General features: G+C 35.2%; 1 protein-coding gene across 8 annotated transcripts in view; it reads right to left on the reverse strand.

Moving 5' to 3' along the window:
• The window catches only part of ELMOD1 (ELMO domain containing 1), a 69,322-nt gene that overhangs the window by 11,182 nt on the left and 41,986 nt on the right, over nt 1-16,154 (reverse strand). For 4 of the 8 annotated variants that reach the window (XM_007494886.3, XM_007494887.3, XM_056794438.1 and 1 more), the window contains 4 exons: nt 10,407-10,536; nt 4,369-4,502; nt 986-1,054; nt 354-377 (listed from right to left, as the gene is read on the reverse strand). In XM_007494886.3, coding sequence (XP_007494948.2) covers nt 354-377; nt 986-1,054; nt 4,369-4,502; nt 10,407-10,536 — 357 coding nt within the window. The remainder of the gene's footprint in view (nt 1-353; nt 378-985; nt 1,055-4,368; nt 4,503-10,406; nt 10,537-16,154) is intronic. The other 4 variants (XM_007494890.3, XM_007494891.2, XM_056794440.1 and 1 more) reach the window with 1 other exon arrangement.

A 16,154-nucleotide genomic window follows, 5' to 3' on the forward strand; every position in this document is an offset into this window, starting at 1 on the left:
CCTCCTTCACCCCTTCTTCCCATGCATCTCAGAAATAATTTATTCTTTTCAGTTGGATCATGAATGGTAGAATATTCAGTCTTCAAGGGGGAGATATTTTAAATGTTATCTTTCATTTTTAATTAAGATTGTGTAAAATATCTTTGACATACTTTCTGCCAGACCCTTGAATTTCATCCTAAGCAAGCTTGCCAAGTATGCTAAGATGAAGCTCAAGAAAATTATAAATTAAACAAGCAGTTTGGAACTGCTTACTTTTTTGTTAAGATTTTTAATTGGACAACTTAAAAAGTCTTGAGGATAAAATTTCTAGAAATTAGATAAACATAACTTAAAAATGCAAAGCAAAATACCTTATTTCTTCTTTTGTGACCTCCCTTTATGTGTACAAGAAAAGAAAAATTTTTAGAAGGTAAATTAAAAAATACAAATGAACTGAAAATCAAAATACTGAATAAAAAGAAAGCAAGCAAACTCAACACTCATTGACCCTCTATTCTCCCAGACATTCTACTCTCTTTGGTCTTTGGTCTTTGGTTTAGACAAATTCACTCTTTCTCAGACTCATTGCTACTGTCCTTGTCCACTTCTGGGCTATCTTTCATGATAACTAGGACACTATGAGCATTTTATTTGCTTCCCCTCCTTCAGAAGGCACTGTAGGAGCTCCAGAAAACTACAAGAGTATCTATACTTCCATACTCTACCTGAAAATGCCTTAAATGCTATTTTTGCCTCATTTTAGTCCCATCCCAAGCCCACCCATGATTGCAGCTGTTTCTGTGGTTTCTGTGGAGGTAGAGGAATCACAGGCACCTACACACACCACTATTCTCCAGCTCTAGATAAATTTTCAATTTCAATTTGAGAGACATTTCTTAACTACTTCAATTAAAGATATAAGCCATACAAGAACATAGTTATGACCAAAGTTCAAGAGAAAACAATGGCTTCAAGTCCAGGTATCATTGACCTCAAGAATCACCTGTATTTTGGATGAAGGGAATCAGAGAGGACCTGTTGAGCTGTTACGACATCCCATTCAGCAAAATACCTGTTGTTAAAAAAAAGTTGAGTGAATGTATTTCACACATTTTAAGAACATTTTAATTTTAGTGACTGATGTTGGCACAAGAGTTTTACCCACTTTAGCTTCCTTAAAGAATAGCTTTTCAGGAAGACGAAGATATTTTACTTTAAACACAGTATTAAAATAAGTATGTTATTCAGGCCATTTAGATTTAAGAATTTCTTTAATATATTGAAAAAATGTTACATAAAATTTGTTATTCATTAGAGACAAAGGGGGAGTCATTGTATTTGGGTTTACAGATGACAGCAAGGGTAGGGGAACTAGGTTGGGTTTCATGTGATCCATATTTGACATTCAAATTTTGTGCTGTGACTGAAGTGCTTTGAGTAACTTCTTTTTGAGCCTTATTTTTGAGCAATCCTGAGAACATTTCTTATAGAATATTGATATTTAAGTTTTGTAACAAAAATAGAAAAGAGCTAGAATCATTAAAAAATATACACTTTGTGATGGAAGTAACATATTGAAACTTCACTATTTAAATAATAAAGACATGTAAAATACTTTCAAATATGCAAAATAATTTTTTCATAAATACATTTTTTTAAACTCTTACCTTCTGTCTTAGAATCAATACTAAGTATCAGTTCCAAAGCAGAAAAAAAGTAAGGACTAGGCAATTGAAATTAAGTGACTTGTCCAGGGTAACACAGGTAGGAAATTCTGAGATCAGACTGAACCTACAACCTCTTGTCTCTAGGTATGTCTCTCTATTCATTGAGCCACCTAGCTGTCCCTAATAGATTTTTAAAATAAAGCATATAACATTTGATTTTGTGTGCTCTATAGGCTATACATTTATGTAATTGGAGAAGAAAAGCAAATGAAATTTTTTATATTTTACATATAGATGTATAGCTCTCACTACAGAGATCTATATCATACTTCTTTTGTATAGAGATGCATCTATTTGAAATATGACTCAAATGCATATTTAGCTGAATGAAAAGGCAAAAAATACCTTTTACATTTTCTACCAGTTGGAAAAGATTTCAATCCCCTCTGCTGAGTGAGGTAAGTGTATCAGAGTTCTGAGGTCATGATTCAAAGATATAGCCACAATGAGGGAATTTGTTTTCCACAACTCTCTCTCTCTCACTCTCTCTCTCTCTCTCACTCTCTCTCTCTCTCTCACTCTCTCTCTCTCTCTCTCTCTCTCTCTCTCTCTCTCTCTCTCTCTCTCTCTCAATATATTTGTAATGGGTTTTATTTTTCTTGCCTTCTCAGTGGGAGTGGGGGCATAAGGAGGGAGAGAATTTGAAACTGAAAATAAAATTATAGTGAATTAAAAAAAATTTTTTAAGATGGGAGGTCCAGGATTCAAATCTGACCTCAGATACTTCCCAGCTGTGTGACCCTGGGCAAGTCACTTGACCCTCATTGCCTAGACCTTACTGCTCTTCTGCCTTAGAACCAATATATAGTATTGATTCTAAGATGAAAGATAAGGGTTTAAAAATAAAAGAAAGCTATTCCTGCTTAAAAAAATTTTTTTTATAGTCAGATACTATATTGTTTTCCTTCTAGGTAATGAAAGAAAAGGATTAGTGTCAGATTATGAAAGAAAACTGGTTATAACTCAGAACCAGGCTAAAAAAAATAGTCATTTAGGTGGCATTAGATCTTCCCCTTTTCTCCCTTCTCCCACCTCTGGCCAGTAGACCAGAAGGCTTTTTTTGACTTGTGCTTAGGGAGAGTTGCAGTGATGGATCTGAACACCAGGGGGTGCTGTATAGAACGTCAACAACCTTTCTGTCTCTTAGCAACTGATGTTTACATGTAGGAGGAGAAGAGGTCCCATATGTCACATATTTCATTTCATTAGGTTCCTGGAAGCTTGATGGCTGAATTCTAAAGGGATCACAGTCTACATATCTATGTTGTTGTTCTTTTTTTGTTTTTCATAGAGTGAAGTCTGGGGACAGAGGTAAGACTCCTGGTGGGATGAGAAAATGGGTAAGAGAATTCTTTCATCTCAATTTTAGGTGTCTGCCAAGGCTCCACCCTTGTCCCTTGGGCCAGATGTCTCCTGCGCCCCAGCAATTAATGTTAGTTCTATATAATCATAATAACAAACAATAGAAATTGATGTTTTATTGTGCTTTAGATCTATTATCTCACATTAGATTCCCACAACCTCTCTTTATACCCTATTACATGAATTCTATAGTTGGTAAAACAGAGAAGGTAAGCCTCAGAGATGTGAAACAATTTGATTAGGTCACATAACTAGTTATAAAAGGGCTTGAATAGAAATAGCCCTATAGCTAAAAATGAAACTAGTCTCATTTAGTAGGGATTTCAAGACCAAATGAATAATGATGTTGTTATGTCTAGGTTTCCAATTTTTTTTTCTGGGAAAATTAACCTTAATAAGTAGAAATGATTATTTTTAGTTTAGTCTGATGGAGCTTCAGATGTGCAAGCACAGCCTGAGTGTGATTTACAGATGATGCTAAGGTTCAGATGCTGTTTGGTTTATACTTTTCTTTTTGAATCTGAAAAGGCTAGAAAAAAGGGGCAATTACAAGATAGGATATATTTTCATGTCACTTATGTTCTCCTCTGTTTAATGTTTTTTTAAATATAATATTCTAATCTCTCACTAAAAAAACTTACAATATGATCCATAATTGAAAACCCCTCAAACTTACAATATGGGAAAAGTTTAGGATAAAAAAGATGCCATTAAAAATAAGAGAGAGAGAGGCAAGTCCATTTTAAAATTCAGAAACACATTTGGGGGTTGAGTCTCTCACATGTCTACAGAGTAACTTGAACTCTGGTCTGGAAATCAAGAGCCTTAGGTTCTAGTATCAGTTTTGCCAATACTAACTATGGGAATCTGGGTAGATCATTTAACCTCTAACTGGTTTTATTTTTCTATGAAATGAAAAAGTTGGGCCAGATAACCTCTAAGACCTCTTCTTCCACTAGCATTCAGTGAGTCTATGATGAATTATATAACTGATGAATTATATAATAATATACATATATATATAACATTATGTATAAATGAATTATAATATATATAAACTATATATAATTATATAACTAACTATATATAGGATACGTAAGAATAAAGGTAAGAAAGTTATGACCAGTTGTTTGATTAAAACAAAGTCTAGATGTTTTCCCGTGTGTTCTCCAAAAAAACCAACAACCTAAAATTGTACTGAGCACTTGAACCACTCACATTTACTCAAGTAAACATTTCAAAAAATAGAGGGGCCATCATTTTACTTTTAAATATTGGTGACCATCCAGATACTTACTCCAAATTATACAGTCCCAGAAGTCCCATCCCTCGAAAATCTGTTTTAGGATCATCACCTTGGAAACCAATTTCACACCACTGCTTAGAAATCCGAGCTTCCAGAGGAGTATCAGGCTTCAAGGATTTCCATAACTGGAGATGAGAGATCAACATAACTTGTTGAAAAGCGTATCTAACACACACTTTGAGAAGATTTTTTTAAAACAGTCTTAAACCTTCCTTACTGACATTTAAAAAAAAATGACATTCTAGGAGTTGTATGTAGTTGATTATATTCTTTACAAGAATAACTTTTAGTTATTTATGGTACTGAGAAAGCAGAATAGGGAATGGGATTTATCAGTATGGATAATTGATACCTACAGATAATCTTCAGATCTCTCTTTAGTCAGTAGCTAAAACCTTTCACAATAAATCTGTTAGCATAGTTGTTAATAAAATGAAAAGACCTGATTTGAATCTTATTTCTCTGACAGAATTGTTAGAGATTTGGGAAAGTTCAGAGAACTAAAGAATAAAGGGAAGAGAGGTAAGGATAATGTAATGCTCAAATGATATTCTTGCTTCCTCATATAGTCAAGGTTTAGAGAGGGAAACAATAATTACTTATTTTTTACATTAATAAAAATAAAACTCCAAGAGGAGCTAGCATTTTAAGTACACTTCTCTTCATAATTTTATGAAATAGTCCCTAATTTTCTATTTGTTTTTCACTTTCATTTACATTTAAAGATATGTTATCACATCTACAATGAAATAATTACAACTTACTGCACAAAAGTTCAAAAGGAAAAATGGAAAAAATTAATTATCATTATTTTGAGGGTCTTGGTAATCTTAATCATATTTGCCAATCAAGGAAATCAAGCAACATATAATATGCTTAACATCTGATTAGTTCACAAGGCAATAGACCCAGACACATTTAGTTACCTAATATTTCAAAATTTGTGCACTAACATGACTGGAGGCTTTTCAAAGCATTACTCTATCCTTGTTCTTCAACTTTTTTTTTTACCTCTCTTTCCCCCTCTTTCTCTTTGCAGATGAATCACCTAGATCACACCTTAATATGGCTGTTCTTTGAGGTTCCATCCGTGGCCCCCTATTCTGCCCTTTATGCTGTCTTTCATTGACCTAGAACTCCACTATCTCATCATCTCCTATGAAGTTACCTATTTCTCTGGCCACAATTCTCTGATCTATGTATCTGGTCTCAGGTCTCTTCTGAGATTCAGCCAGCATTACCAGTTACTTATTGGACAATTCAAACTGAATGTCTTGGATTTATCTCAAACTCAAACTCATTAGCTTTCCCCCTGAAATCTTTCCTTTTCCAAACTTCATTATTTTTGTAGAAGGCATTGCCATTTCTATAGTTTTTCAGGTCCATAACCTTGGTGTTATCCTGGTCTCATTATTCTCCACCTTACATATCCATCAATCAATACTTATCAAGTGTCCAGATCTAATCAGTTTTCAAATCTTGTCATTTTTATCTATATAACTTCTCTCACTTCCAACCTCTTTTTCTAACTTGAGCTACAATTTCAGTTCAGGCCATCATCACTTATCAACTAGATTGTTGCAATGGCTTCTTAATCTGACTCCCTGACTCATTTTTTCCCACTTTATTCCATCCTATACATTGCTCCTAAGGTGGTTTACTTTAAATGTATATCTTATCAAGCCTCTCCCTTACTAAATACACTCCACGTATTTCCCATTGCCTAGAGGATTAAATCCTCATTTTGACTTTTAAAGGTCTTCTCAACCTGGCCTCAACCTCAATGGATATTTCTTTCCCTCCTTTACTCCATGATCCAACCAAATCAGCTCTCTTTCTTTGCAACGGTTTTCTAGGCTGGGATGCATTCCCTCCCCACCTCTAATTCAAAGACTATTCTTTCAAGACAAACTTCATAGTGCCTTTTCTGATCTCTGAAGTGCTAATGTGCTCACTTTCAAACCATTTAATGATTTTGTATTATTTGTAGTTATCCTCTTCATATATTCAGTATAAACTTAATATGTCCTTGTGGTCTTTCCAGTTGGAATATAAACTCCTTGTGAACAGGAGTTGTCTTGCTTTGGCCTTTGGATATCCAAGTACCTCATGAATAACAACAGGTTTAATACACATTTATTGATTGATTGAAGAAATATTTTCTCTGCTTCACAAATCTCCCCCTCTGCCTGACTACCTTACCTCCTCTTTGGAAATAATTATCCATTTTCATGTTAAAGTACAATTTCAAACAGAAACTAAGTTTGAATACTTCAAGGATCTGTATGTGTACTCCCTTCACCCTCTATGATTTCCTTGAGAGTTCTTTGTTATGGAGATCTATTCATCCCCCTGAAACCAATTTGGTGAGAAGCCTCTCTGAAATTAGCTAGATTTACTTTTTACCAGACTGACAGACAACAAAGGGACAAGATGTCTGGTTCATTACTGGATTTGTGAGAATCCAGACCTTGTGTTCCACTAGTGTAGTCTTTAAGGGCACAAGTCTTTGTCTCAAGAGGACATAAAAGATGGACTTTACATGACAGAAACAAGTAACACTACTACAAGTATCTTGATTTAGTGAAGTACTACAAAATCTCATACATGACATTTATGTAAATTAAAATGTGGCATTCAACTAATGAAAATTCAAACAAAAAAGTTGCAAATTGTCCCTGTTATTCCAGGATATAATCCAAAAAATCCATATAATATGATATTTTATTATTCTGGCATATTGGCAGAACTACATAGCATTTGAAATGAAATAGTTTTATCATGCTCAAGGCAAACGTTCATGTGCTGGTATAAGAAAATACCTTTGGACCTCAGTCACTTAATTATAATCTCCACAATTCACCAGTTTTCCACACTCATCAAAACAGAAACTAAACCTTAGTTCAGAAGAATCCTCAGAGTGGATAATTACTGAATAGTCAGCTACTTATGCTCGAGTAAAAGTAAGCTCAATTTCTCCTCTATAAGAAACTAAGAGAACTAACTAATTGACTATCCACATTGGGAGAGCAAAGTAAAACAGGAGTGAAGTTAATAAAAAAACTTGTCGTCTTAATTGTATTAAGTGTGCTAATAGCCTAACCAACCTTAAGATGATGTTTTCCCAATGAATCAGTGTGCCAAATACAAGATTTTCTTTTCTATGTAGTTTATGTGCAGACATTTATACTCTAAGGAAATCATGTAGGTTAGATTATAGGGGAATAAAGAATTTATGACTGAAAGGGATTTTAAAAATCCCACATTCTTTTTTACAAATAAGGAAGTTGAAGCCCAAAGAGACTTAACACATGTAAGATCACACAGGTAAATAGTAGTGATTTGGAATCTGAACCTCTGGAATTTGAACCTGCCATTACAAATCCAATGTGCTGTAGAAAGAATGCTAGATTTGGAATTCGAAGACTTGGGTTTGAATGCTAGCTGTGCCACTTACCTCCTCTATGAACTCAGTCAAGTTCAAGACTCTCTGAGTCTCAATTTACCCAACTATAGAATGAGGGATTGGGTTAAATGACCTTCAAGATCTTTATTAGCTTTAAATCTATGCCTTTTTTATTTCAGCTATTATATTAAATGAAGATTTTATCACACGTGAAGCATGATATATACGTGCCATTCTTCTTTTGAAATTTTCCATTGACAGCTTTTATGACTAGAGAGTCTGGTCTATTATAAGCTGTCCTAAATTCTGAAGGGAAGCACCATTTGTGCTTTACAATGAAACTGTTCATGACAGCATACTGGCAGGTCTCATAGGTTAGAAATCTTGTAATCATCTTTGATTTTTCCTTCTCCTTTATTCCCTAGATCTACTTGGGATCAAAATCCTATCCTTCCTTCAAAATCCCTATTAATTTTGCTCCTTCCTACTGCCCAGGTTACTATGATAGATTATTGTAAATTGCTTTACTTAGATTAATTTTTCCCAACTCATTACTTTCATTGATTTTTTTTTCTCCTATCAAGTCCAAACAGCCAAGAATCCAGATGACTGCTGACCCACATATCAGATTCAACTCCACTTGTCAGGTTTTCAAAAACTTTCCTTGAGCTGACTTTTAATTCTTCCTATCAAGTCAGTTTTTTCACTGTTTCCTCCATATTCCCATCTCTATGCCCTTGCTCATTCCATTCCTCACCCTAATCCTAAACATGCCCTGTTGCCAAAATGTGGCTCAAGAGCCTAACCTTTTGTGGGCTGTCTTAAATTTTGCAGGCAAGTACCATTTTTACTTGATAATGGTACTGTTCATAAGGGCACACCATTAAAGTGTCCATTATATGAACCCCCCAATCTAAACTTGTCTATCTCTTTCCTCAACTTCTACTGTCCTTCTTATTACAAGTATAAAGTCCCAAGTTATTGCTTCAACTAGACTGCAAGCTTGCTGAGTGCAAGAACCATGTCTTATATATTTTCTTTGTATCCTATTAATCCTTTGTATCTTATTAATAAAATTAATGGAGACACAGAATAAGAGCCAAAAATGTATTGAAAAAAAAAAAGAAAGGTTTTTAGCTTAAAAATAGGTAAATCTTTGATTTATCTGCCTAAAAGTAGCCCAATGGCACTTGTGAAACCATTTATACCTCATGGAGGATGTTCAGTAATCTGGGGTATACTGATTGGCCTGGGGTATTATAGATCATTTAGGGATGGACAACTGGGCTCTCACATTCTTGGGAGATAGAGTCACTCTTTTGTCCTGGGCATATAAAGAGTGTCAGATGCAGAGACAGCCTTCTTCTAGGGGATTCTACTGCAGCCAAACATGAACTAGTAGCAGAAATCAGAACTTAGAATAGACCTACTTCCAAGGGAGGAAAATCTGTGAATGCAAATAACCTTGTTTTCCCACTTAAAAGGCATCAATGGGTTTTCTAGAACAGAGAACATGGAGATTGTTATACTCTCTCATGGCAGAGTAAGAGTGGGGTTCCTGAACACCAGTTCCTTGAATAGTGTTTAATAATCTACGTCATAGCAATACATGTATGGCTCAGATCAAATTGCTTACCATCTCTGAGTGTGGGGAGGTAAGAAAGGGAGGGAAATGATTTGGTCTTATAATTTTGGAAAATGTACATTTAAAATTATTATTATCACATGTAATTGCAAAAATAAAATATCTTTGATTAAAAAATAATCTATATCAAAATCATTATATATTACTAGGGATAGCAAAGTCAGCTGTATATGTCTACATTCTCAAAGAATTCTACAAAGAAAATTGCAAAAAAGATAAATGTTTTTAAAGTTGAGACTCCTTTTTTTTTAATTAGACAAATTTAGGGTCTGTAAACAAATGTCTTCTACCCTATTCTTTGCACCATTTATTCTAGAATAGGCAATTAGCAGCCCAAATACTGCATGAAATAATCAACATATTACAGATAAGCAGTTTTCAGAAGTTATATTTTATCTTCTAGTAAATCAATGTTTTATAATACAAAATTTAATATTTGAAATCATCATTTTATTATTTCACATTATATTCTCAAATCATACACTACTCAAACACTGTCCAATGTCATTTGGTACTCTGTGGTCTTTCTCCAACAGTTCAAACACACCACATACAAATTGTGACTTCCTCTTTTAATATTTTTCTAGTTGCATGAATAAATAATCACCATTAAAATCTTTAGTAATTTCCCAGGGGAGCTATTGCTTAAGGCAGAAACCAACTTCATCTTCTCTGATGTGTATCAAGAGTGATAAATGAAAATCCCAGGTCACTACTTGGCAAACAGCATTAGCATTTAAAACATTTTAACCAGCCTGAGCTCTCTGCCAAGTGTCCAAGACTCATAGAAATGATCTCGACTGTTTTCTTAGTAGGTTTAGCCATTTAAATCTGGACCTTATCCTTGAAAAAGTGCACAGGAAAAGAAAATTGGGAAATAAATATAAATTATTTTTCTAACAGTAAGTCGGCACAAAAATGACTGGAAATCATAAGAGATTTATTGAAACTGGTTACAAATGCTGTCCAAGTACCAACCTTCAAAAGCATTTCTTCATGTTGGGGATTATCTGAATCATATGGTTCTCTGCGCAGCTTTTCAACCTCTGCAATGAGGTTTCGATATCCTACAATTTGCAGAAGACAAGCCTGGAGAGAGATCCCCAACCTAAAGCATTTACAAATAGAAAGAGAACAATAAAGAACAAGAGAGGTTGGTATCTTGGTGACATCTGTTAATTAAATTCATCTTCAGTTGTATCATTTTCATAAAAAAAAGCTTTCAGCGGAATTTTTCATAGTTTGGTATTTCTTATTGTAACTACTTTAGCACATATGAAAACTGACTTAAAAATACATCTAATTTGGCTTTCACTTAAACCACACTGTCTCAAATGATTGATCTTATAGGGGAAAAAAGGCAGCTTGAAAAATGCTGTTGCTGCATTTGTTGGTCCATTCTACCAATGTTTGGGAGATGTTACATTAATAATGGCATAAAAAAATCTTAGAGGTAGAAAATCCTGTAGTGGCTATCTAGTCCAACCATCTACCCTTATGCTGTAAGGATAATATTAGAAAATATTGTTTTATTAGTTTGGGGATAAAAAGTAGAGTGCTGGCTTGAGAAAGATGTGAAATTTGAAGCAGAGCTGAGAGAGTATATTGATTTCAGATGTTGACAGTTATAATCATTTTTCTGTGTCAATTACCCTCTCTGGCAATTGGGAGTTGGTCTCTGGAAGTTGGCAGAGACACATTCAGAAACTCTCTCTCAAAGGCTGGAGGAGATAACATCTTTGCCTCTCTCTCTGTCTGAGGGAAAGATGTGAAGGAGCTCAGTGTTTTCCTTTCCCAACTTGGGAAACACTATTGACTATATTACAGTTTTTATAGATTGATTTAACTCTGAGAAGTCCAAAGAAAAACTTGGTCTTTGGTTTGGACTCTGAGTCTATTAAAGCTCAGTCCTAACTTAATTCTTGTTGAGACTCAACCAGCTAGTCTTTACTATTTTATAATTTGAAGGTGAAGTTAAGAATTATAAGGATAATAGTGGTAGTTTTTAGATAGTATAAATTTGGGTTAGTCAGATCAGGGAGGATTAGTGTATCCTGTGAAACATAGGAGAAGTTGTTCCTTGAGGAACCAGGGAATTTATTTGGGTGGATTTAGAATCCCTTAGAATTAGAAATCCTTGTTATCCTTATATATTTCAATAAATATTTTATTTTTTATAATAAGAGTCTCTTTAGCATCCTTGTGCCTGGCCCTCAAGGGAAGTTCACATTTGAGCTTTACTTCATCACTGAAGATAATTTTGATTACATCTATCAAAAGTATGTGAACAGTTTTGAATGAGTATTGGTCAGTTTTCCTCTTTCTGTTTTATATAACTCATTTTATTTACAGTTTTTATAATGCCAAATCTTTTTTTTTTTTGGTACAGCAAACATAACAGACATTTATCCAGTTTTGTGTGTGAATAGCTTTAAGAATGGGGAGCACTGCCTAAGCAGACAGTTTATTATACTGGTGGACAACTGTATTTAAAAGAAAAGTTTTTATGTTAAGTGAAAATTGGCTTTTTTAATAATTCCCACTAATTGGTTGTACTATACTTCTGCTTTCTGGAGCAGCTGAGATATTGCCATATTCTTTATGACAGCTCTTTAAATACTAGGGGGCAGATAATCATGTCTCCCCTTAGTTTTCTCTTCTTTGGATTAAACATGCTCAGTTTCTTTAACCATTCCTTGTATTTCATGATTTTGCATCTCCTCATTTTCCTACTCAGTTCCCTCATGTACTCTACTTGTCAATTTCTCATTGGAAATGTGACTTTCAAAATTAAATACAAGCCTCAAGATATGACAAGCTTAGAGTAAAGCAAAACTATTGCTTCCTGAGACTTTTATTTTATTTTTTTCTTATACTTTTATTAATTCAGGCCAAAATTTTGAAAGCTTTTTAATTAACTATGTTGTCTCTTTGTTTTCTCTTATATCTCTTCTTTTTCATAATATTCATTTTAGATTTTTTCATGGTCATCTTTCCATTTACTTTGTTGCAGTCATGGTTTCCTTGTTCCATTTACTGAACTGTGTATCACTTTAGAAATTTTTTTTTAAATCTAAGCACAGAACTTAATATTCATTTTTAATTTTACCATTTTGGGTTCAAGCTCATGTTCTAGTCTATTGAGATACATTGGTCTGTTTATCCATAATTCTGGCTGCCCCTTCCAGCTTTGTGGGGCCCACAGAGATGGAAAGCATGCCATTTTTGCCCTCTACCCAATTACTGATTAAGTTGTTGAACATGACAGGGCAGAGGACAGAACTCTATGGCACTGCACTAGAAATCTTCATTCAGGATAACACAGAGCCATTCATGGATGACACAGGTTTAATATTCTACCACTAATAAGATGAAATTGAATAGAAATAAATGTTAAGTCTAGCACTTAGGCTCAAAATCCAACTCGACTCAAACAGAATGAGAAAAATGTGGCTATCCAGCCGTTCACAAGAAAACACACAGAGGTTTTAGTGGACTGCAAGTCTCAAGTGAGCCAACTGTGTGAAAGGTCATTTTAAACGTTTTTCTCTTCTCCCGCATTAATTGAAGTATGTCAATAGCAAGGATGATAATGGCTTTGCTGAATTCTGCAATGACCAGATGACATCTGAAATGCTTTGCTGAGTCCCAGGATGGTAGCTGATGAACGACACTGACAAGTTGGAATATAGCCAAAGGAAACTGAGCTGTCAAATGTTGAAGAGACCTGAAATGCCATGTTCTACAAAAATCTGTTGAAGAAATTTGGGATATTTAGCTTGGAGAAGATAAGATTTAGAGGTGACAGAGTTGTCACTTTCAACAATCTGAAGACTTTAGTGAACACAAATTACATGGAATTAGGTTTCAGCTTGATACAAAAATAACTTTCAAATAATCAGAGCTTTTCAAAAGGAGAACAAGTTTCCTGGAGAAAACATGCATTAACTATCACTTAAGAAACTTAAGTGGCTTCTAGGTGACCATTTTTGAGTTATATTATGGATGCAGACTGAGGATATCAGATATCCTGTATGACTACATGACATTTAAGGTCCCTTACCATTCTGCAATTTGCTTGTTTACTCAGATGGTGTGCTTATGAATATTAAATGAATTAATATAAAAAAAAGAAGATAAATGTCAATATCACTGAGCAATCCTGTACAATCCTCAAAGACTTTAATCCTGAAATTCTTTAAATCATCATGTCATTTGAATTATTGCTGTTAATATCAGACTTTTTTTTTCAAACCCTTACTTTCCATCTTGGAATCAATACTGTGTATTGGTTCCAAGGCAGAAGAATGGTAAGGGCTAGGCAATGGGAGTTAAGTGACTTGCCCAGGGTCACACAGCTAGGAAGTGGCTGAGGGCATATTTGAACGCAAGACCTCCCGTCTCTGGACCTGGCTCCCAATCTATTGAGCTACCCAGCTGCTCCCAATATCAGACATTTATGTAGGAATATTAACTTTGGAATGCTGTGCTCTAAAATATCTTATTTGGGTCTCACGATCAACCATACAATTAAACCTGTGAGTTAGGCATTTTACTATAGATAATATGATAGGTATTATTATCCTCATTTTATAGTTCAGGAAACTGAGGCAAACAGCTGAGTCACATAATTAGGGCCTGGGGTCAGATTTTAACTCAAGCATTCCTATTTCTAGGCCCAGTATTCTCTCTTTCCTATGATATTAATGCCTATTTGCCTCAGTTCCTCATCTGTAAGATGGGGACACATTGGAGAAGGAAATGGCAAACTATTCCAGTATCTTTGCCAAAAAACCCTCAAATGGGGTCATGAAGAGTCAGACACAGCTGACAATGATTGAATGACAATAACATCTGCACTTGTCTTCCATTAGAATGTAATCTTTTTGTAAGAATTGATGTGTCAGAGGCCAAATTTGAAACCAGGTTCTCCCAACTTCAGGCCTGGCGCTCTATCCACCATGCCACCTATTTGCCCTGCCACCTGTTTTAAATGTGGCATGCACTACATTATAATAATGATGGAAACAAATATATATTAATAATAAAACAATAACCAATAACAAATATCTATTGTACCAGACACTGTCCCAAATGTTTTACAAATATCATCTCATTTAAATTCTCAGAATGAACTTGGGCATATTATTATCCTCTTTTATAATTGAGGAAACTGAGGCAAACAGGTTCAATGACTTATCCTGGCTCACACAGCTAGTAAAAGTTTTTGAGGCCAGATTTTAACTCAAGTCTTCCTGACTGTAGGTCCAGTATTCTCCCTACTATGACATTAAATCACTATTTATATGTATGCAAGGAAAAGGAAGAAAGGCAGGATATGGTGGTATATATAGGAAGCTGGAATCAAAAAGGCCTGAGTTCAAGTTCTGTGTCTCACACATAGTAGCTGTGTGACCAAAAGCATTTAACTTCCCACTCTAAGACTACAAATTGCAGATGCGCTGTCTACATCAGTAGGAGGAATTTCCACCCAAGGAGTTCTCCATCTAGATGGAATGATAGATTTGGACCAGAAAAGGGGAGGAAAAAGAAAAGGAAATGAACTGAAAGGATGGAATGTAATCAAGACAAGGCAGAATTAGAATTCTGTTTAAAAACAAAAAAGCTCCAGGTCAGGGATACCAAACTCAGCCCCTTTCAAATCACCTTTGGGTGCATCCCTTGGGTGCTGGTGCGTTCCATTTTCCCCACTTGCAAGTACTTAATGTGATACTGTCTGTACATCAGAAAGGAACGAGATGTTCTCCAGCTCAACTTTTTCTGCTAATGAAACTCCTTTTCCCATATGTTCTTGCCAAAATCTGACTTAAAAACCATGGAAGATGGGAGGGGGGACACACTGTATAAAGTCTAAGGGTTGGAGTTGAGAGGACTTAGGTTCAATATGGCTTCAGACATGTCCTAGCTGTGTGACCCTGGGCAAGTCACTTCACCCCCATTTGCCTAGTCCTGGTACTTTTGTCTTAGAGCTGTTACCAGGACAGAAAGTTGGGATTAAAAAAAAAAAGTCATGGAAAAGGAAAGGTTAATGTGAAGTAATCATAGCTGAGAATCAGCATCTCTCTGGGCATAATAGTGTCCCAAGTGCTCTTGGGTGAGGAGCTGTTCACCAGGTTATCAATTTCTCCTCAATGAAAGTCTCACTCTTTGACAGAGCCTAGGCTGGGACAATCCAGTGCATTGGCAGGGGGAGCGTTCTTTGTGAAGTATGGATAAAGAAGAGGTGTAGGCATGCTTCCCTTGCCCCCTGGCTGTGAATAAAGGTCCCTTTCAGTGTCAGAAGTACTAGTGCTTACCCCAGAGGGCACAAGCATGAAACCACTGACCTGTCTCAAAACTTAGAGTCTCCCCAGAGCACAAGGATTTTAAATGACTTATCAATACTCATATAGACAGCATGGGTTGAAAGCAAGACTCAAAACCAGGTTTTGCTGACTTAATCCACTATTGCCCCACTACCATTTATAAATCCACATCAGTAAAATGTATTAATTTTCAGCAGACTGTTGGGACTGTTTGACAGGCAAAGCACTGTGGTTCATCATCACAGCCTTAGAGAGAAATGGAAAGTGAATAGGTCAATTTTTTATCTAGAGAGGCAATATAATGTTATGCAATGGTCTCAGACTCAAATAGAAATGACATAAGGATCCCTGTGGGTGCATATTGACTTAGAAAAAAATGCATGCTACCTTCATCTGCATT

This window comes from Monodelphis domestica, chromosome 4 (genome assembly GCF_027887165.1).
Source record: "Monodelphis domestica isolate mMonDom1 chromosome 4, mMonDom1.pri, whole genome shotgun sequence".
NCBI lineage: Eukaryota > Metazoa > Chordata > Mammalia > Didelphimorphia > Didelphidae > Monodelphis > Monodelphis domestica.